At 42.5% G+C, this 22,263-nt stretch overlaps 1 protein-coding gene across 13 annotated transcripts in view; it reads right to left on the minus strand.

Annotated features, from left to right (window-relative positions):
• LOC103681715 (putative adhesion G protein-coupled receptor E4P) overlaps positions 1 to 8,790 on the minus strand; it is a 43,045-nt gene extending 34,255 nt beyond the window's left edge. For 3 of the 13 annotated variants that reach the window (XM_040629462.1, XM_040629460.1, XM_040629454.1), the window contains exons 1-3: positions 8,391 to 8,790; positions 1,871 to 1,959; positions 1,175 to 1,433 (exon numbers count right to left, since the gene is read on the minus strand). Coding sequence is in view for 3 of the 13 variants with exons in the window: in XM_040629459.1 (XP_040485393.1) it covers positions 1,217 to 1,265 (49 nt within the window). In the remaining 10 variants the exon portion in view is untranslated. Of the gene's footprint in view, positions 1 to 1,174; positions 1,434 to 1,870; positions 1,960 to 8,390 lie in introns of those variants that run through there. The other 10 variants (XM_040629464.1, XM_040629456.1, XM_040629459.1 and 7 more) reach the window with 9 other exon arrangements.
• Positions 8,791 to 22,263: the final 13,473 nt, after the last annotated feature.

Here is a 22,263-nt window from a genome sequence, read left to right on the forward strand (position 1 = left end):
TCTCTCCCTCTCCCGCCCCCTCTACCCCTACCCGCTCCCCATTACTCACACGTGCAAGCACTCTCTCTCTCTCCCTCAAATAAATAAAATGTTTTATTTTTTGTTTATTTATAAGTTTTTAAATTTATTCATTTGACAGAAAGAGAGAAAGAGAGAGAGCAAGCACAAGCAGGGGGAGTGGCAGGCAGAGGGAGAGGGAGAAACAGGCTCTCTGCTCTGTGGGGTCAATCCCAGGACCCTGGGATCATGACTTGAGCCCAAGGCAGTGGCAGGCAGAGGGAGAAGCGGGCTTCCTGCTGAGCAAGGAGCCGGATGTGGCACTTAATCCCAGGACCCTTGAGATCATGACCTGAGCCGAAGGTAGACACTTAACCGACTGAGCCACACAGGTGTCCCAAATAAAATCTTTTTTAGAAAAATCTGGAGGCATCCACTTTCACAGCTAACACTAGCCCCCAGATGGTTTAAGTATGACAAGTAAAATCGAGGTAATTGGGATTTGTATCACACAGAAGAGGGAGGAGTAAGAAATCTGCCTATGGCCCATTTGGATTATCATAGACCAGGACAAGTCCCCGGGACAAGGTCAACACCTGCTCTTCCTATGCCCTCTGTAGTATTTACTGTGCTCTGTATCATGGGAACTGACAAAAACATCACCTTTAGAAGGATTCATGATATTGGGCTGAATCCTATGACATGGCCATTTCTGTAAGTCAAATGATGCTCAAACATCCGTACTTTCCCTGTGAATGCCTTCTCCACAAAAAGAAGTATTTGATTCCTATGGGGCGAGGGTCAGCAAACTAGGGCCCTCAGGCCAAATCCAGACCAATGTTTGTTTTTATATGGCCTGTGAGCCAAGAATGGTTTTCACAGTTCTTACATGGCTAAAAACAGTCAAGATTTCATGGCACATGAAAATGATACGAAGCTCAAATTCCTATGTCTATAAATCAAGTTTTTTTGGAACACAGAGATGCCGGTCCGTCTGAGGAACGCCTGGGGCTGCTCTTACGTGGCCGTGCAGAGCTGGTGAGTTCAGAGAGAGACCAAATGCCCACAGAACTGAGAACAGTCCTTATCTGGCCCTTTATAGAAAAAGTTTGCCCGTCCCTGACATAGAGCATTGGACGTCACATGCTTGCTCATACGATCTCCTTAACAAACCTACCTTAAACTGTATTTGAGTCCTCCTGTGATATTTTTGTATTACCTTGAAGACCCAAAATTCCAGAGCAGAAGAGTGGGTAGATCCAGGTCATTGGCTGGATAAGCTACAGTACTCCAGATGCGGACCCTCTGGGTGGTGGTTGATCAGTGTAGCAGACCCTTGAAGTGTCCCCTCTTGCCTTCCCCAGAGGGGGTTCCTGTGCATGCAAATAACTGTCTCCCTGTAAGAGGGCATTTTCTGCAGCCTGTGGGGGACAAGCCTAAAATATTTGGGAGTTATGCTGGAGTGGCTCTCTAGCAGCAAGGGATGAGGACCGCCGGTAAATAGCCCAGCCTCCTTGCCCTGCTAAGGCACGTAAGGTGTTCCCTCCTGGAGATGCCCCAACAGGATTGAGTACCACTTACCCACAGGGTAACTCCTTGTTAACACACACCCATCTGCTCTTGTCTCTTCCCAGTCTGGCATCCTCCACTCCCTCCCTTGTGCCTCCTGGGATCCCTTCCCAAATAAACTACTTACATCCAAGTCTTTGTCTCAGGTCTGCTTGGGGACAGCAGCTAAGAGACTCAGCGTGAGAGTTTCTAAATAGGACTGGTGCACACAGTCATTTCTGTACAAAGTGCCAAACCGGGGGGAGCAACCCAACCTAGGATGCTGGGGTCATGGGCAGAAGAGAGAATTCTTTGTTGGACTCACCTGAGAGCAAGGGCAGGCACCTGCTTCCCATTGCACTGAGATACCAGGAGCAACAAGAAGCGCTCTCAAGCAGGATGTGGCAAGGATGTCTGGAATGAATAAGCCCCATGAAAGTCAATTTCGGATGGTCACCGACTTCGGAGGGCAGGTGGCCGATGCTTCTCAAAACCCTTTAATTTCTGCCCATCTTTTGACCTGACAAGTCCACTTCTGGGAAATGATCTCAAGGAAAGGATAATCGAAGGAGAGCGGATCATAGGAAACATGATTACAACCCATCAAACGTGGAACATATATCCTGCTGGAACTGAAACTCCCAGTCTGGTGCAACCAGCAAGATTCAGACTGCAAGGAATTCCACAGGACATACTATCCAATTTCTTCACCCTTCTCAAAAAATTTAAGAGATGAGAAACATAGGGGAGATCTAGATTTTAGAAGACTTAGAAATACATCAACCAACTGCCGTGTCTTACTGGATCGCAAATCAAACGGAATTTTTTTTTAAAAGATTTTATTTATTTATTCAACAGAGATAGAGACAGCCAGTGAGAGAGCGAACACAAGCAGGGGGAGTGGGAGAGGGAGAAGCAGGCTCCCAGCAGAGGAGCCTGATGTGGGGCTCGATCCCATAACGCCGGGATCACGCCCTGAGCCGAAGGCAGACGCTTAACCGCTGTGCCACCCAGGCGCCCCTCAAATGGAATTTTTTAAACATGTTTGAAGCCTGGCAATGTGACAGCACTAAAGAATGGTGTTCATTCTCATGAATATGATACTTCAACCTCCGTTTCCTTATCTGTCAACTCAGACAGTTGCTCCAGAGGAAACTGTAGGAATGATAAAGTAGTCATACACAGAGTCCTGATATTTTGGAGAGATATACTAAAATTTTGCAGGCAAAATCATATGATATGTAGAATTTATGTCAAAATAATTGAAGTGAGGGAATGGTTTGGGGAGCAAGAGGGAATACTTTTTTTTTTTAAAGATTTTGTTTATTTATTTGAAAGAGACAGCCAGCGAGAGAGGGAACACAGGCAGGGGGAGTGGGAGAGGAAGAAACAGGCTCCCAGCAGAGGAGCCTGATGTGGGGCTCGATCCCATAACGCTGGAATCACGCCCTGAGCCGAAGGCAGACGCTTAACTGCTATGCCACCCAGGCGCCCCAAGAGGGAATACATTTGATCCAAGTTTGGGCAGGTATTGATCATTGATTACTAAAACCGGGTAAAGTGTCTATGGGATTTCTGAGGCCATTGTCGCTATAATCGTGTATGTTTGAGAAGTTCCACAATAAAAAAGGGGGGGTTATCTTAAAGATATATTGTTCATTAAGTGGATGGATAGATCCCACGGGGCAGAAGCATGTACGCCAGCATTTGTGAAAGATGGGGAGATGATAAGGAAGACATTAGCACACTATACACAATTAGAAACACGCATACATACATTTATAATATATTTACACAACAGGGAAACTAGACACAAATGTGAGCTATTCTCTATACAGTTATGTATGTGTGTACTTACACCTGCACAAGGTCATACATGCCTAAGCACAACATATAAATGCATATGCATGTATATACAAATTATGATTTTGCATTTGCATAAAATTTTCCTGGAAGCCACCTAAGGAACTCCTAACACCTGTTGGTTGCCTTTGAAAACTGAGCCACTGGGAAGCAGGAGCAAGGAGACTTTTTCACATTTCACCTTTTGGTGTCATTTGAATTTTGAAGCAAGTGAAGATATTTCATATTCAAGTCCTTTCTTGGAGAAAAAAATGGAAGTGCTGCACGTCACAAAAATGAGACTTTCAAAGAAGACTCTAAGCTGTTAGTGTTTGCTCTGTGGATATCATTTTGAAATGTAAAAAGCACTGTCCTCAGGTAATGCCATGAGCACTGTCCTCAGGATAAAACCTCCAGTGCACGTTAGCAAAGACTACCTGCCCTGCAAATCTGTTAAACCATCAGATGTGGGGCCAGTGAAGACAAAGGCACCAATGAGGAAGATATAGCTACAGAATTTGAAGAAAACAGTTTCATAAAATGTAAGTGGGAGCATTTAAAGATAAAATGCTTTCTTACATAAGATGTAAGAGAGGCAGCCTTTAAAGATGTGTAATGCAAATAATTAGATATTATCAATAAAAATCATGTAGGAGGCTCCGACATGACATGGAAGGTGATTGTCATCTAGCATGGGGATAAAAGCAGGTAAGAGAGCAAAATATGTGATCTCACGTGTAAAGGAGTTTCTATAAATGTTAACGGAATGGCATTGTGAGTGATTTAAATTTCCTTTTACTTAACTAGCTCTACATTTTATACATTACTTTAGCAATAAGAAAATAATAACAATAGTGAAGTATTTTCACAGAAGATGAAACTAAATGGCTGAAAAATGGATTCTCTTGGCAGGTCCTTCCCTTCTCCCTGCCCCTACTTTCATACGTAGGTTCTGCTTTGATCTCTGAGTTTGGAATCTTTAGGGGTCTGCCTGTGGGGCAATTCTCTCAACACGTCACCCACGGCTAGCTGTTGGCCATAGGCCGTTAGATGAGAACATAACTCAGTGCCCAGGAAAACCCGAGTTTGGATTACAGATCGGCAGGTACTAGTCCAATCACTCCGAGGTGGTGACTTTGTCTCTGGGCTTGTTTTCTCATCTGCAAAATGGCTCTAAGAAAGAGCATATACTTCCTAATAATGTTGTGTCGATGCGGTGAAGATGACCTTTCATAGCATGTGGCACCTCCCTGGCATGTGACAGGGCTGGATAAAGTTAACTGTTATGGGGACAGGATATGATGATGGTGGTGGTGGTGGACGTGATGGTGATGGTGAAGGTGGAAGTGACAGCAATGATGGTGATGACAGTAATGGTGAAAATAGTATAAATGGTAGTGGGAGTGGAGGGAGTGGTTTTGGTGATGACAGTGATAGTGGTGATGATGGTGGATGTGATAATAACATCATAATCTTGATGATGGTAGTGCTTATGGTGATGATGATGATGGTGGTTATGATGATGGTGGTGGTGATGTGATAGTGGTAATGGTGGTAGTGATGGTAATTATGATGGTAGTGATGGCAGTGGTGGTGATGGTGGTGGAGGTGGTGGTGGTGGTGGTTATACTGATGATGGAAATGGTGGGGATGGTGGTGATGATGGTGGTGGTGGTGGTGGTTGTTATACTGATGATAGAGATGGTGGGGATGGTGGTGGTGGTGATGATGGTTATAGTGATGGTGGTGATGGTGGTGGTGGTGATGATGATGGTGGTGGTGGAGGTGATGGTGATGGCAGTGTTAATGATGGTGGCAGTGGGGATGGTGGTGATGGTGATAGTGGTCATGATGGTGGTAGTGATGGTGGAGATGGTGGTTATAGTGATAACAGTGATGATGATGACAACTGTGGCCATGGAGGTCTCCCATGCCTTTCCTGACTCTAGTTATAACATGACTTTCTGTGTTAAGGACTGACCCTGAGGGCCTCAGAGGGGAGGGGGGTGGGGGAATGGGATAGGCCGGTGATGGGTAGTAAGGAGGGCACGTATTGCATGGTGCACTGGGTGTTATACACAACTAATGAATCATCGAGCCTTACATCGGAAACCGGGGATGTACTGTATGGTGACTAACATAATAAAATAAAAAATCATTATAAAAAAAAAAAAAAAAAGGACTGACCGATCCATTATCAAGTGGTGTTGAGAATTAACAGGGTTCTGTGAAGCTCCCCCCAAAACAAAGCAGTGGCCTGAAAAGGCCCATCCCAGAAAAATCTTAGTCCCAATGGCCTGAACAGGCTAGTCACACGTTATGTATTGGCTTCTAGCATGTAAATCAAATTTTGCACAGATACTTCTCTTAACCTTCTATTCTCACTTCCAAAAAACATTCATGGATTTTCTGTGGTGGGCCAAGTCCCTTACTAAGTGCTTTGACACTATTGTTTCATTGAAAGCTCACAACTGCCTTATAATGTAGATCGAAAAGGATCTTCCCACTTTTCAGAGGATGAAATTGAGACTCAAAGGGATTCTATCACTTGCTCCAGGTGACGCTGCTAGCAAAAGGCAAAGCTAAGACTGGAAAAGTCAGGCTGAGTCCAAAGCCTGCGTATAACCCTTGCACCATGATCCTAAGCCCCACTGCCTCACGGGTGCAAAACATGTCAAGAATAAGCAAGGCCATTTTGGGGAAGCAAGGAAGACTGTGGAGAACTGAAAACCCTGGGGTCCATCTAGAGATATTCAATTCCACTTTTTCCCCAAATGCAGAACCACTGAGCCACCAGCTTGCAGTCTCTGCAATGGACAATACCGCCTAATTGCAAGTCAAAATCTGTACGTGGGCATCTTCGAGAACTTATGCTTGATCACTTCCTGGATGCACTCCCTTCTTTCAACATCCGTTTCCCTGTTTTGATTCTTGGTTCTCTTCCCTTCCGAAAACCTATTACAGAATATACTGCAAAGAGATTGTGTCCAGGGCTCAGTAGGTAGCATATGTGACCCTTGATCTCAGGGTAGTGAGTTAAAGCCCCATGTTGGGTATAGACATTACTTGAAAAATTAAAAAAAGAAAAAGAAATTGTGTCTAGGTGAGGATGATTTTTTTCAGAGGCCTGTTTGGAAACTGGTTTAACTAAAGTGAGTATTTTTTTTCTCTCTTTTTTTTTTAATAATTATTATGTTATGTTAGTCACCATACAGTACATCCTTAGTTTTTGATGTAGTGTTCCATGATACATTATTTGCGTGTAACACCCAGTGCTCCATGTTTTTTATGAAAGAGGTGATGATGTTTTTCAGAACTGCCAAGACCTCTAGCAATGCTGATTTGGTCTTTTAGCTTTGTAAAGTGAGGTATGATGGGCATATAAAAAGCTGTATATATTCAATGTGTACCACTCTATGAGTTTGGACATAAGTACACACCCATGAAACCATCACCACCATCAAGGCCATAAAGATATTTATCACCTCCCAAAGTTTCCTCCTGCCCCTCTGTGGTTAGTTGTGTATGTGTGCAGTAAGAATATCTAACATAAGATCTATCCTCTCAGCAAATTTGAAGTATACAATTACAGTAGGATTAGCTATGGACTTCGTGTTGTATCGTACATCTCCAGAACTTACTTATCTTGCGTAACCAAAGCTTCATACCCTTTGACCATCACTTCCCGTTTCCCCTAACCCCTGACAGCCCCCATTCTACCCTCTGCTTCTATGAATTTGAGCACTGTAGTCCCACATATAAGCGAGATCATACAGTATTTGTCTTTCTGTGTCTGGCTTTCATTACATATCTAGCAATGCTGCCTTGGCCAGATTTTTGAGGGTGACCCACTGTAAGAAATACATTTTACATCCGAGAGAGAGAGAGAGAGAGAGAGAGAGAGAGAACTCAACCAAGTTTCACAAATCAGTATGCTGCATTTGATATTTTATGATTGTAGTCCCTTTAATTTATTTTCAAATACTAGTTATTACCCATCAAGTTGGTTTCATGACCCTGCTCCCCCACCAGCGGGTCACAGCAGCTGGAAAAACCCTGACCTGGACAGTAGGTCACTTTGGCCAAAATATACAATCCTTTGACAGTGAACTGTGCTGATGTGTTTATCATGAGGGTGAGGCGTGTGGTGTATGACAAAGCTTGTCAATTCACCGTGCAACCTTGGTAAACCTATTCTCTTTCTAGGTCTTGTTTTCTTCATTTTTAATAGCAAATTGATTCTATGCTACATTTGCTTCAGACTCTGTTTCTTGAAACTTTATTACAGACACACCTCAGAGATATTGCAGGGTTGGTTCCAGACTCCCTCAATATAGCGAATCACATAAATATTTTGGTTTCCTAGTGCATATAAAAAATGTTTACATTATACTGTAATGTACTAGGTATGCAATAGCCTTATGTCTAAAGAAAATGTACATCCTTTAATGAAAAGTTGCTTCATTACTGAAAAATGCTAACCATCATCTGAGATTTCAGAGTCGTATCACTGATCACAAATCACCAAATATAATAATAATGAAAAGTTTGAAATATCACAAGAATAACCAAAATGTGACACAGAGACATGAAGTGAGCAAATGTTGTCAGACAAATAGTGCCAGTAGACTTGCTTGATGTAAACCTTCAATTTGTTAAAAAAAAAAAAAAAAGGAAGAGAGAAAGAAAGAAATGCAGTATCTGTGAAGTACAGTAAAACAAGGTATGCCTGTACTTTAATTCACCTTAAGCTCCTTAATACACAATTCACCATCTCTGTCAAGAATACCAAAGCATTTCAGTGTGTTCTGCACCACATAATACCCACATTGCCCAAGCAGAAGCTGTAAATGATGCCCATAGAGCAGCTTTCAAAAACAAAGCCACAGGACATAAAAGGAGGTCCCCTTGAACATTGTTACAGTATCAGACATTTTTCTAGACCCAGCATCACACATGAAACATTTTCTATTTTCTCTTGAAAGACACTAATCCGTTCTTACCCACAAGATGAAAAGTTCTTGCTTCGTGCCCAGTTCAGTAGCTTCTCAAAGCTAACAAAGAAGGAAGTACATCACTTCTTATCTTGAGCTCCACTTTCTCAAGGAGTCTTGTGAGTGCATGAGAAGACTTAGGGTGTTGATTGGGCAGTTTGCAAAATGCAGGGTCCCTTAGTTCTCTTTTCATTTGGGCTACTTAGTGCATTACATTAGGGTGGATCACATTAAAGTGCCTCAAAGAGTGAATTTGGAAATGCCGACGGTGTTCAGTGCAGAAAATCCCTTAACGGAGAGTGCCGCCAACTTCTTTCTACATCAAGAAAATGGATCCGGGGCACCTGGGTAGCGCAGTCATTGGGCGTCTGTCTGCCTTCGGCTCAGGGCGTGATCCTGGCCTTCTGGGATCGAGCCCCACATCAGGCTCTTCCGCTGGGAGCCTGCTTCTTCCTCTCCCACTCCCCCTGCTTGTGTTCCCTCTCTCGCTGGCTGTCTCTGTCAAATAAATAAATAAAAATAAAATCTTAAAAAAAAAAAAAAGAAAGAAAATGGATCCAACATTGGGCAGGCTCCTTTAGTTGGTGAACTTCTTAGAAAGAAAGTTGAAGGCCAGACTGTGAGACAGTGTATCCCACTGTGCTAGTGTTTCTATGTATCACCCAGTTCCCTATAAAGGTATCGCTTCTCAGTTTACCATCTTGAGAAAACAACATATCCACATTCTTGGACTTTGAGATAGGGTCACCCAACATAATTACACTCATCTACTTGGCTGTTGAAATTCTTCATTTGTTCCATTAGCATGGTGTCCCGAAATTTTCTTCTTGCTCATATTAGAAGAATCTCTGAAAGAGCCAGCACAAATACGGCTCCTCCCCCCAAAACCCTAGTTTATCAAGTCCAAATACACCCCTAGTGATTTAATCCTTATCTTGATTTGTTGCATTTATGAGGCATAGCTTTATTATCCCTAACATAAATATTTTCCTTTTTTGGTGTCCCATTTATTTTATAAATTAATTAGAGCCAGTGCAATAAAATATTCAAATAATCACTCAGATATGGTGTGCAGGCAGTTAGCCCCTCCATGTAAGACTCAAAATATTTGCTCACGTGATACTCAAAATGTTGCTTCTGAATGACAAATGAAAGAGGGTGTAGGCCTATCACTGTCAGCTGAGCTGAAGTGAAAAGTGTCTGAATGTTAAACTGAAATCCTGAATCCAAGAGACGTCCCTGAAATTTTGAGCATTTCATGTGCCCACAAGTATTCTGCAAGTGACAGAATATTTGCACAAACAGATGCAAGAATTCCCCCATCTTGGTGTGTAGTCTTCCCATGCTGACTCTAGACTTGACTGTGTGGCTGGCTTTGGCCACTGGAACAACAGCTAACAGGATGGAAACAGAGATTTGAAAAGTGCTTGCATATTGGGGCTTGCCCTCTCTTCCTGAACTTGAGCCCCCAAGGTCATCATGTGAATGAGCCCAAGCTAGTCTACTGGAGGATGAGAGGCCATGTGGAAGAGAGCCAAGGCTCACCAATCAACAATCCACCACTCTGGTTGCCAACCTTCCAGATGAGGAGTGAGAATATGCTAGATCATCCAGCAACCAGCTGACCCACCAACTGTCCACAAATGCATGAAAGAGCTCACCAGAGACCATCCAGGCTGGACTAGACCAGAAGCAATGTCTAACCAACCCACAAAATCATGAACAAAATAATATAGTTGTTATCTTAAGCAAATGAAATTCGGGAGTGGTTTGTTACACAGCTAAGGCTAACTGATACACACCACAAAGTGGACTGAAAGCCGATCTTTACACACATGTTGTCAGGCATGGTACCATGTGACTTCCCCTTCTAACCACAATTGATGGGACCATGGTTTAGTCATTTGGCACCAACAATCTATGAGGTGGCCCAAGCAGAGAAATCTACCTTAGAGTACTTCTCCATATTGGATGCTGACTGGCCAATCCATTCAGCTTGTTTCTCTCTTGGAGAGTCTGAATGCAAAGCCCCAGAGAGGTGCACAAATAGACAGTAGAGTGGTCCTTGAGACAGTGAACAAGCTGAGAAATAACAAAAGCAGGTGCCATCAGAAGGAAGAATCCATTGATGATCTTCTTCTTTAATCCCTACTTGTTTATCTCACCTCTCCTTGATGGAGCAGTAGACTGTCACCATAAGAGAATCCCAGTCAGTTAGGGTTAGGGTTAGGGTTCCACAATCCAAGGAAGCAAATGCCCAATCTAAGGAGCAGTTCAATAGCGTATGGCTGCTTCTCAAACTTTAACAAGCTCATAGCAATTCATTTTGGGTGACTGTGAAAGAATCTGTTTTCCATCCTTCTCCATCCTGCTGTGTGCACTGGGAGGTTGTCCTGTATGGACTGCATTATCAGGCTTCTCTTGTGCTCTGCCTTCCAACCTTTTTTGACCAATAGTAGCTGTGGAAGGAAGGAATAAAGCTGGAGGAGAGAGAGATGGGGATATTCATTTTCTAAGCTCCTCCTTCCCTGCAGGCACTGCACATTTGGGCAGTGATTAGATTCTTCTGTCATAGGCTAAGGCATTTTCCAGGTTCCTATACCTGTTCCATTCCCTTGCCCCTTTAAGACTAGGACTGATAAGAATTACCCCCTGTTTCTACTCCCTCCCTCTCCTCTCCCCAACCTTTCTTGGTTTCCATTAGCTCTGCTGTGATATTGTGATTTATAATAAGAACTATATATTTGGCATTCATCCTGCTTGTGGCACAGAGCTCCTAAAACCCTTGGAATTTCCTGAGCAGTGAGAGCAATGGGAGCATCTTTTGTTATAGTATTTGGTCTCTTGTGACATTGAAGGACAGTATCATAAGACACTGAAATGGGTAACCAGCCCCTTTTCACCACAACTGGTGAACTATTAACTATGTTAATGAGGTAACTTTTGGAAAGCTCCTAAGGATGGGGGCTGGTTGCCAGGAGGAACCAAACAAAAACGGAGAGTTGGAACTTTCAGTTCTACCCCCTGACTTCCTGGGAGGGAAAAGGGGTTGAGATGGCATTCAGTCACCAATGGGCAATGATTTGATCAAACATGCCTGTGTAAAAACCCAAAAGGATGGGGTACAGGGAGCACCTAAGTTGGTGAACATGTGGAGATTTGGGGAGGGTGGTGCACCCGCAGAGGGCAGGGATGCCCCACGCCCCTTCCCCACACTTTGCCCTGTGAATCTCTTCCATCAGGCTGCTCCTGAGTTCTATCCTTTCATAACGAACCAGTAATCTAGTAAGTGCAATGCTTCTCTGAGTTCTATGAGCCACTCTAGCAAATTAATCAAACTCCAAGGGGGAAATTGTGACCACCTGGGCTTTTCTGGCTTCAGAGGTGGGGTGGGGGCAGTCTTGTGGAACTGAGCCATTTCACCTATGGAATCTGACATGGTGCCACTCCAGGTAGATAGTATTACAACAGAATTGAATTGTAGAGCACCCAGCTGGCATTGGAGTCTCACTTGGTGGTGAGGAAAAAACCTCACTCACACACTAGAATTGGGTTCAGACCCCCTTTACTTCCACACACCTGTATAAATAGTCTCTTTGTTAAACCCTCTTCATTTAATTCCTTTGGCTGAGCCAAGCTGCTTCTCACCAAGCTGCCACCCAAACACACCCTGGCACTTACACTGGCTCTACCCATTCTAACCAGAAACCAAGCCTTTCTTCTTAACTGTCATGCAAGAGGAAACCACATTTCAAGAGAAGAAGGAAACATCACCCTTTACCGACGTGTGCACTTGAAACAAACACAAACATCACTTCCTCTTTTGCCTGTCATTTAACCACTGGTATTTTTTTTTAATTTTAAATATTTTATTTATTTACTGGAGAGAGAGAACATGAAGGGGGGAGGGGCAGAGGGAGAAGAAGAGAATCTCTAGCAGACCACCCTGAGTGCAAAGCGCAATGCAGGGCTCGATCTCGAAACCCTGAGATCACAACCTGAGCAGAAACCAAGAGTCCAACGCTCAAGTGACTGAACCACCCAGGTGCCCCTATTTTTTTATTTTTTTATTTTATTTTATTTTTTTTAATGATTTTTTATTATATTATGTTAGTCACCATACAGTACATCCCCGGTTTCCGATGTAAGGCTCGATGATTCATTAGTGATGCCCACTCTCGCCACTATTATTCAACATAGTACTAGAAGTCCTTGCAACAGCAATCAGACGACAAAAAGGGATCAAAGGTATTCAAATTGGCAAAGAAGAAGTCAAAATGTCTCTCTTTGCAGATGACATGATACTCTATATGGAAAACCCAAAAGAAGCCACTCCCAAACTATTAGAAGTTATAGAGCAATTCAGTAACGTGGCAGGATACAAAATAAATGCTCAGAAATCAGTTGCATTTCTATACACGAATAACGAGACCAAAGAAAGAGAAATTAGGGAATCCATCCCATTTACAATAGCACCAAAAACCATACGTTACCTTGGAATTAACTTAACCAGAGACGTAAAGGACCTATATTCTAGAAACTATAAATCACTCTTGAAAGACATTGAGGAAGACATAAAAAGATGGAAAGATAATCCATGCTCATGGATCGGAAGAATTAACATAGTTAAAATGTCCATGTTACCCAGAGCAATCTACACTTTCAATGCTATCCCGATCAAAATACCAATGACATTTTTCATGGAACTGGAACAAACAGTCCTTAAATTTGTATGGAAACAGAGAAGGCCCCGAATCTCCAAGGAACTGTTGAAAAGGAAAAACAAAGCTGGGGGCATCACAATGCTGGATTTCGAGCTGTACTACAAAGCTGTGATCACAAAGACAGCATGGTACTGGCACAAAAACAGACACATAGACCAATGGAACAGAATATAGAGCCCAGAAATTGACCCTCGGCTCTTTGGCAACTAATCTTTGATAAAGCAGGAAAAAACATCCGGTGGGAAAAAGACAGTCTCTTCAATAAATGGTGCTGGGAAAATTGGACAGCTACATGCAAAAGAATGAAACTTGACCACTATCTCACACCATACACAAAAAGAAACTCCAAATGGATGAAAGACCTTGATGTGAGACAGGAATCCATCAAAATCCTAGAGGAAAACATAGGCAGCAACCTCTACAACATCGGCCAAAGCAACCTTTTTTATTTTTTTATTTTTATTACATTTTTTTTTACAGCAGGCTCCATGCCCAACATGGAACTCAAACTCACAACCCTGAGATTAAGAGTCACATGCTCTACCAACTGAGCCAGCCAGGGGCCCCTTTTTGCTTGTCATTTAAAAACAGTTGTTTCTCTAGAACGCCTGGGTGGCTCAGTTGGTAGAGCATCTGACTCTTGATATTGGCTCAGGTCATGATCTCAGGGTCCTGAGATGAGCCCTGCCTCCCACTCCACGCTGAGCACAGTCTCCTTGAGATTCTCTCTCTTCCTCTGCCTCTGCCCTCCCCACCACCACCCCCCAGCTTGAGTGTTCTCCCTCTCTCTCTGCCTCTAAAAAAACCCAAAACACAGTTGTTTCTCAGCAAACTTCCTACACTTTGAAATGGTGGTATTCCACAGAAGCACCGGCTGGAAATGGAAAATACGGTGAAGGTGTTCCACCCTCCAGAAACAGGACGCAAGAACCAAGCAGAGTCCAGTGTTTATTGCCTATCAGAATGGCAGCTTAGACTTAATACTAAAACAATACTAGTCAGCACCTTCTTCCCTGGAAACCAACTGAACCTTGCCCTTGGAATATACAGTTGATCCTTGAACAACATGGGTTTGAACTGTGTGGTCTACTTACACAGAGATTTTTATATATAAATAAATACTGTCCAGTACTGTAAATTTATTTTCCTTATGATTTTCTTAACTTTTCCTTTCCTCTAGCTTACTTTACTGTAGGAATGCAGTCTATAATGTATATAATATACAAAATACGTGGTGATTATTTTACCAGTAAAGCTTCAAGTCAACAATAGGCTGTTAATAGTTAAGTTTTGAAGAGTCCAAAGATACGCACGGACTGTCAACTGTGCAGGGCATCAGTGCCCCCAACCCCCGTGTTGTTCAAGGGTCAACTGTACTGTCACTTTTGTTTCAAACAAATCTCTCATGCAAAGTGTTCTTGCCACCCGGGATGGTATAACATGGCCCCACGAGGTGTGTGAGCAGGACGCGGGACAGAGGGAGAGAGATAATCTCAAGGAGATTCCCCACTGAGGATGGAGTCTGACGCGGGGCTCCATCCCATGACCCTGAGATCATGACCTAAGCCGAAATCAAGAGCCAGACGCTCAACCGACTGAACCACCCAGGTGCCCGATCATTCTGACTGTTCTAAAAGCCTTTGAACTGTACACTTTTAAAACGGCTGAAATGATTAATTTTATGTTATGTCACTTTAATCTTAATAAAATATAAAGAAATAAAGAAATTACTGGTCCCATTCAAGTTTAAACAGGGAACCTGGTTGATCTGTTTGGATTTCAGCAAAATCATATTCCTTACCCAGTGGATTTTGTTGGACATTATTTTCCATAAAATCCAGACAACTTTGGCCTTTTGTTTTATCTTTATGGTGATCAAGTAGTGATTGCGATGTGTGGGAAGAATAGGATGTGTTGTAATTCATGCAAAAATATATAAATATTAATCCCCACATTTCATAACTGAAGCTTTCTAAATTTTCTTTTTATTTTGTGTAGAAATAAAATCACAGGATAAGATGAGGAGGTTTCAGAATTACATGTAATGCTCTTGAGAAAATTTCAGCATGGACAAGGAGTAAGAAACTGTAATTGGTAAGAGTTGGTGTACTAGCGTATGGAACGGTGGTCTTCAGTCAACAAACAGACAACCTGTGGTGACCTGCAGGAAAGGAGCTAAGAGAGCAAATACTCTGACCTCACTCTCCTCCCTTTTTCCGATATCCTGTTGGTGTTCCCCATTGGCTAAAACCAACAGGAAGCCAGAGGCCAAGGAAGATTATTGTTATTCTCCGAAGATGTCAGCATTCCAGGCAGACAACTGGGTGCATTTGGAGGCATCAACAGAAAGCACCCAGAAAACAGAAAAACAAAAAGTTTTTTAAAAAATCTAAAAAGTTTGATGCACTGAAAAGATGTTCATACTGTGACAAATGCAAAACTAAAGATTTCAAAGATTTCACTTTCTTGTTTATTGAGTCGCCCCCTGCCATCAGAATGCAAGTCTCATGAAAGGAAAGACAATGTATGTCTTGCTTACATTGCTCCAGTTTCGAGAGAGTAGAGACTTAGTAAATATTCGTAAGATGAATAAATGAATTTGTGCAAATTCCTTAACATCTCCAAAACTACTGAGTTTTCCTATCTACATGTTGCTCAGTGTTTTGGCTGGAAGCGAGGTAGAATTTAGATGCTTTTGGCAAACTATCAGGATGTACCCTTACAACATCTCCAAAACACCTCCCTGCATGAGTTGATATTCACGGAGGTTTTGAGAAGAATCCGTGGAAGAAAAAAAGACAGAAGACAAAAAGGTAGACAGTGTCTGTGTGTCCAGCAAGCAGACCTATGTGGCTACTTGGAGATCCCTTAAGTGAAGGGATAGAATGAGAGGTGGTGCCATGTTTATGAGTCAGAAGTGACTCTCTGCCCAAGTACAGCAGCTCTGGGGACCAGGACACAATGGCAGTGCCACGCTGGGGACAGAACCTATTTCCTACAACACAGGTCAGGAGGAGTCTCAGCATTCTGTGGACGGGACCTGGCCATGCGTGAGGATCACTGTGCTGGGTGGAACAGATGCTTGGGGAAAGCCTCTGAGGAACTTGGACGAGGAGATCGAAGTAAAGATGGGAGAAACACATCCGAAGCAAAGACCAGAGGCCATTTCAGCAGCACCCACAGACTCCGGAGGAGGGATTTCCTGAGAAGTAGGGAAGAGGAAGAAGCACAATCTGAGACCCCGTGGTCAAAAACCTAGATCTGTAAGTCGAGCCAGCCCATATTTGTAGCACAGGAAGATGCAGCTTGAGGGCTTCAAATCACACAGAGTGGATGATTTTATCAAAGTGAGGAATTACTCATGAAGTGAGATCACAGAAATGAGACATTACAAAGGTTAATACTGATTATAAAGTGATGTAACATTCAGGGAGAAAAGTGGCAAGTTCTCTCACTCGTTGTACGTTATAGGATTTCAAAGAGAAGGCATCCCCCTCCCAGGATAAGCTCTTAGAAACGTCTCCTTCTGGGGTAATGAAGCATGAGAGACTATGGACTCTGAGAAACAAACTGAGGGCTTCAGAGAGGAGGGGGGTGGGGGAATGGGATAGGCTGGTGATGGGTATTAAGGAGGGCACGTATTGCATGGTGCACTGGGTGTTATACGCAACTAATGAATCATGGAACTTTACATCAAAAACCAGGGATGTACTGTATGGTGACTAACATAATATAATAAAAAAATATTATTATAAAAAAAATAAATATCTCCTTCTGAAGCTTTTCATATTTTTTAAAGAAGAAAGCACTTGATTAAAGGTATATTTAGAAATATAAACACCATTACATTCTAGGCTCAAGAAAGCCAAATGATAATGGTAAGCAATCCCTAAGATCGTTAAGTAAGAGGAAGGTTTTATCGGAATGTCTAAGGAGCATCATTTGAAAGAAACATTTTAAAAATGCAGTTCATGAGAGACTATGGACTCTGGGAAACAAACTGAGGGCTTCAGAGGGGAGGGGGGTGGGGGAATGGGATAGACTGGTGATGGGTATTAAGGAGGGCACACATTACATGGTGCACTGGGTGTTATACGCAAGTAATGAATCATGGAACTTTATATCAAAAACAGGGATGTACTGTATGGTGACTAACATAATAAAAAATATTATAAAAAATAAATAAAAATGCAATTCAAACTCTCATTACAATGAGCTGAGAGCAAGTATCTACGTGATTAACACAACTTTCTTTTTCGTAGCTGGTGGTCATGGGGGTGGGGCAGAGTAGTCAATATTGTTGATGTCCGTCGTTAAGCTCCTTTTTGGGCCAGCTGTCCCTTCTCCAGATTGGCCTCACACAGGTGAGCTGCCACACACCTTCCCACCACCACGAGGGCAACACACAGCCAGAAACTGACTGACACAGGGGTATGAAAGGCGGGTCACCTGCCTCAAAGGGGGACTGACGCTGAGGTGCAATCCAGACATCAGAGATCACCAAGGGATCTGGCTGAACCCACGTCCTTCTCCTACCACATCCTGCTTCCCTCACTTTCTCTTTTCTCAGAGCATTCTCTCAATAAATCATGGGCACCAAAATCCCTGTCTCAGGCTCTGCCTTTAGGGAACCTGCCCTAAGTCACCCATTGTCATTTTAGAAATAGTAGTGTTTGTAATGGAATTATCACGGACTTGTTCTTGGAAATGGGAAAGGAGCCTGTTTCGGTCGCAGGGCAAGTGCAGGACGTGATTTGGAAAACCAGGAGAACTTGTCCTCCAGGGGGCAGAATATCAGAACACTGTTGCATTACTGAGCAGCAGACTGACACAGCACTTACTTAATGCATTCATTCCACAAACATCACAGATTCCATCTGTGAGCCCAGTCTTCTGCTGGTCATAGGCATACAGAGACAAATGAGATAAAACACACAAACATTTGATGATAATCCAACATGCTGAGTATTACAAATAAAAGGTTGATAGCTTTAGGCACAATGGAATGGAAGGTTAAGGCAGGGCGGTGACCAGAGGACTCAGAACTGATGATGGAACTCTTCTCTTCAGCTCTTCAGTACACCTTAAGTAAACTTCAAATTACTGTTTCTAATGGTTTACTTTCTTTTCTTTTCTTTTTCTTTTTTCTTTTTTTTTTTTTTTTTTTGCCAGTTTGGGAAAGTTTTGACAGCTTTGGTACAGTTATGTGTTTCTTCAACCAGACATTAAGCAAGACATACAAGCTACTTCCCACTCACAGCCTATAACTGGTCTCCAAAGCATTTAAATGGTAGAGTGGTTGAAATTTAGCTCAAAGATGTTCCTTACAGTGTTGTTTATACTGAAAAGTTGGAGATGACACAACTCAGATTAAATACATTATGACACATGTATACCACAGACCACCACGCAGCCGTCAAAACGAAACAAGAGTTTTAAAAGGTTTAAAGAGTTGAAAAGATGTTCACAATGTGACAAGTGCAAAAAACATGATCAATTTCAGAATAGCATAGGTATGCCTGTTTTAGGTCATCCCCAGGTGGGCATGACACATCTGGCATTGTCACAGTCTGGTTTTCCCTTCACGTGTAGACAGGTGTGACTAACAGAGTATTATTCATAATTAAGTGTTTTTAGGAAAAGGGCGCCAAGAATGTTGTGCCGTTTCCTGAAAACCTAGCTGTAAATCTTCCCCCAAACAGTCATGTTCAGAGCTGGCACAAGGACAAGGAGAAGCAAGCACCCACCTCAGGCACAATATAAAAGGAGGCAACCCCTTGAGTAATCAAGATAAATACTGTATCAATGCAACATTTCAAAACATCAAAAATCAATGCAAGAAAACGCATGATAAACCAAACATCCAGAAATATCCAGTGCTGTGCCAGGTTACCATTTTTTGCCCGTGGCAAAAAAAGAAAAATATGCACCCTTACATACACCTTCTTAATGTACTTTTTAATAGCTAATTCTTTTCTAGAACTTGATTTTGAAAATATTATTGATTGAGTTTACTTCCATTAAAACCGAGAAAGTAAAATTATAATAAATTCTGGTTTGGGGGAAAAAACAAGATATTTAAATTTGAAATGTTTTCCATTCTAATATCCTTAACTTCAATTTTTCAATATTTTTTCAATTATTTTAATGTTCTGGGGGAAGCGCATTGTAGGTGGTCAACAAATATTTCTTGAGTGAATGGATCTTTATATTTATGGGATTGGAGAACGATGTAGTTTTTATTCTGGGTCTCTTTTCTCCCTCTAGGGGAGGCACCGGAGGTGGCGGGATTGAAGGACCATACCCAACGTAGCTCGATGCTTACGGTAAGAAACATTCTTGTTGTGGAGGCCACAACTTTTACTTACCTTAGAAATATAGAGTTCCTGGGTTGCCTGGGTGGCTCAGTCACTTAAAACATCTGGCTCTTGGGGCGCCTGGGTGGCACAGCGGTTAAGCGTCTGCCTTCGGCTCAGGGCGTGATCCCGGCGTTATGGGATCAAGCCCCACATCAGGCTCCTCCGCTATGAGCCTGCTTCTTCCTCTCCCACTCCCCCTGCTTGTGTTCCCTCTCTCACTGGCTGTCTCTATCTCTGTCAAATAAATAAATAAAATCTTCTAAAAAAATAAAAATAAAAAAATTTTTTGAAAAAAGCATCTGGCTCTTGTTTTCAGCTCAAGTCATGATCTCAGGGTCATGAGATTGAGCCCCGAGTCAGGCTCTGCAGTGAGCACAGAGTCTGCTTAAGATTCTCTCTCTCCCTCTGCCTGACCCTTCCCCTACTTTCTCTCTCTCTAAAAAAAAATAAAAAATAAGAGCATATGTCCCTTTAATATGTATATTAATAACATATATATGTTATATATATATATATAGTTCCTTAAGGCAACTGTATTTTAGACCAATGTGCAACACTGTTGTGAAGACAAGACTTTGTGCAAGTCTTCTATCAGGAAGAAAATTAATTATTACAAATTTATAGATCCTGATAGCTAAGAGGAAATGAAGACCCCAATCATTCTTTTTACATATTGCAAATTGTTACAATTAAATACGAAATGTTGATGATCCATTGGTTACTCTATCAGTTAGTAATTGCCGCAAATAATACTTCATAGCAAACCTCTCTTGAAACTCAGGGCCTAAAACAGTGATACTTGATAGCTACTCCTGAGTCTCTGCGTTGGCTGCGCGGGTCTGCTATCTTAGCTGGGCTTGCTCACCTGACCACAGACAGCTACAGATCCGCCAGGTGGCTGATCGAGGACAGCCTCAGCTGGTATAATGGGATGATGTAGCTGTCCTCCATGTTTCTCATACCCTCCCTCAGGTTAGCTGGATATGTTCTCAGGGTGGAGGCAGGGATGCCAGGGCAAGTAAGACTAATCTTATACAGGACAAGAAGAAATGCACACCCAAGGGTGAAACCCTCTACCTTTGAGTCATTCTATTGACCAAAGCAAGTCTCAAGGCCAAGCCTGAGTGGAGCAGTAAGAGGTCACAGAGTGACAGGGAAGGGGTGTAGAGAGATGCAGGCCACCTCCCAGGGCCATTGATGGCATTCAATCTACCACAGCTGGTGATGGGTAAGAGCCGTGCCATCTCTTGCTTTACTATCCCTTAGAACTGTGGCCTCTGTATTGAACACTCTGGACAAGCCAAGCATCGAAGACCAACCTATCATAAATGAACTCATGGGCCAGCTTCCCTCTCAAGCTGTGGCTGCCACAAATAATAGAGACTGAGCCTCCATCAGCCAAGTTTAATGTTGTTATCAAATTGTCTAAACCATGATCATTACTGAGCTAACTGAATCTAAGATGGTAAGTGGACTCAAAGTAAATATTTAGTCTTTCCTCTGTATCCCCAAACTAAGAATTCCTGGGGCTAAAGGAAGAGAAGGAGAAAGACACAGACACAGAGTCTGGAAGAGGAGCTCTGTGATTAAGAGCTCACAGCCTAGCTCAGCCACCTACAGCTGTGTGATGCTGGGGAAGTTACCTAACCTCTTTGAGACTCGGTTTCCTCATCCTCAGAATGGAGAACAATTATTCATTTACTCATTCATTCAACATATTTATGGAGAATCTCCTAGATACAATTCCTTGTACTTATAGAGCTCACAGTCTAAGCTGGAGATGCCTAAGAAAAAGAGAAGTTATAATACGGGGTTAGAAAGCATGAAGCCCTAGGGACACACAGAGGGACACCTAATCCTACTTCAGGAGATTCAAAGAATGCTCCCTGGTGGAAGTGATGACTGAGACTCAAGAAAAGGTAGAAATTAGTCGGATTTTGAGGAAAGGTATCCTAGGAGGAGGGAATGGCAGATGCCAAGTGCAAAAGTCAAGAAGATATTTTCCTTTCTGGTTTTAAAGACAAGCTCTGCTATCAGCATGACAAATAAAGAATATTCCAGAATATTCTAGAACATTCATTCATGTGTACAACACAAGTCCCCTGGGGTTCTCATTAAAATTCAAGTTCACTGGGTGTTATACACAAGTAATGAATCATGAAACTTTAAAAAAATAATAATTAAATTAAATTAAAAAAATAAAAGTCAAGTTCTGGTTCAGCCAATATGGGGTGGGACCTGAGATCCTGCTTTCCTAACAAGGTGATGCAGATGCTTCTGGTCCATGGACCTCACTTTGAGTAGGGAGGTATTAGAGTGGCCATGGAAGGGAGGATAGATACATTTTACCGTTCCAATTTTAGTATATGTGCTTCCAAAACGAGCACAGGGCATATCTACATTTTAAAGTCTCATCTCCCTTTTCTCTCCCTGGCAATCAAGATTTTATGCAGGATGGAGGGCCAGGTGGGGTGGTGATAACTTTGTGAGCAGTGTGAATCGTAGCCAAGTCCCAAGAAAGTTCCTGGAAGGAAGAGAGATGTTGGTTCCCTGAAAGGTCCCAGGAAACCAAAACACTTCCCAAATGGTGTTGTCATCAAGCCCTGCAACCCTCCACGAAATGCTAGGATTCTGCTCCATCCACCACTCTTACTCACCAACATCACTGTTATAAGTGTTTGTGCAAAAGTAGCCTGTAGGTCTGTGTGTTTTATTCATCCCCTGGGGCCATGATTACTGTTTTTACTGACCATTTCTTTAAAAGCAGGAGGAGGCTTTGTCAAAGGGTGAGTCAGTCAG

The sequence above is a fragment of the Ursus maritimus genome, unplaced genomic scaffold, assembly GCF_017311325.1.
Source record: "Ursus maritimus isolate PB19 unplaced genomic scaffold, ASM1731132v1 scaffold_14, whole genome shotgun sequence".
In the NCBI taxonomy this organism is placed as follows: Eukaryota; Metazoa; Chordata; class Mammalia; order Carnivora; family Ursidae; genus Ursus; species Ursus maritimus.